This window comes from Buceros rhinoceros, unplaced genomic scaffold (assembly GCF_000710305.1).
Source record: "Buceros rhinoceros silvestris isolate BGI_N320 unplaced genomic scaffold, ASM71030v1 scaffold34375, whole genome shotgun sequence".
NCBI lineage: Eukaryota > Metazoa > Chordata > Aves > Bucerotiformes > Bucerotidae > Buceros > Buceros rhinoceros.
The window spans coordinates 47,684-48,413 of record NW_010414047.1 but is presented as its reverse complement, the minus strand read 5'-3'; the positions used below and the strand labels follow the sequence as shown (position 1 = coordinate 48,413).

Sequence of the window (730 nt, the reverse complement as noted above, 5' to 3'; positions counted from 1 at the left end):
CAAATCAATATGGGTACAGACATCAAGTTTTTAAACTTTATGAAGCTAAACCTCAGAACAGTCCCACCTTAATGACCGATTTGCCAGTGACATTTGCCACTAGGAAATTCATGGCAATATCTTCGCAATTCATGTGAGCATCCACCCAGTTCTTAATGTCGCCGGGCATTTTATAGGTGTAAAGGTAGTTGAAATACTGCAGAGAGAGAGAGAAGATCATTTTAAGTATAGATGCAGTCACCAGAAGACTCCAAATGTCTCAGTCATGGAGAGCAGGCGGCCATGGATGGATTACGGGCCAACTGTGACACCACCTTTGGCCAAGGGCCACTACAGCAGGCAGAAAACCATCGCCAGGTGCTTGATTACCTTGTGATAAAACGCCGCCCCGGTGAGCACCATGGAGACCTCATTGGTCCACTCTGATTCGTATTTCCACTTGTTCATCTCGTGGTCCCAAAGGTGCAGGCGGCCTGGGTACCCCACCAGCCTGTCGGGGAACTCGCGCCAAACCTGCGGAGGAGAAGCCGTGACACGCTGCTGACAGAGCCCGAGTGGCGAGCGGATGCAGACGCAGACACACGGGTGCCGCATGTCTGCTTCGGGAGGGCACAGTGACAGTGGGGCGAAGGCCACTCCAATGCTTCTACGTCCCAGTTCTTGGAGTGAGAGGCTGCCTGGAAGAGGCAGGAGAAAGGCCAGGCGTGCTCTGGCAGGGCCCCGCCGCTCC

General features: G+C 53.6%; 1 protein-coding gene across 1 annotated transcript in view; it reads right to left on the bottom strand.

Annotated features, from left to right (window-relative positions):
- Positions 1-730, bottom strand: part of EXT2 (exostosin glycosyltransferase 2) — a 54,699-nt gene that overhangs the window by 7,752 nt on the left and 46,217 nt on the right. The window contains exons 11-12 of the mRNA XM_010136974.1: positions 370-513; positions 68-196 (exon numbers count right to left, since the gene is read on the bottom strand). Of these exons, the coding sequence (XP_010135276.1) occupies positions 68-196; positions 370-513 (273 nt within the window). The remainder of the gene's footprint in view (positions 1-67; positions 197-369; positions 514-730) is intronic.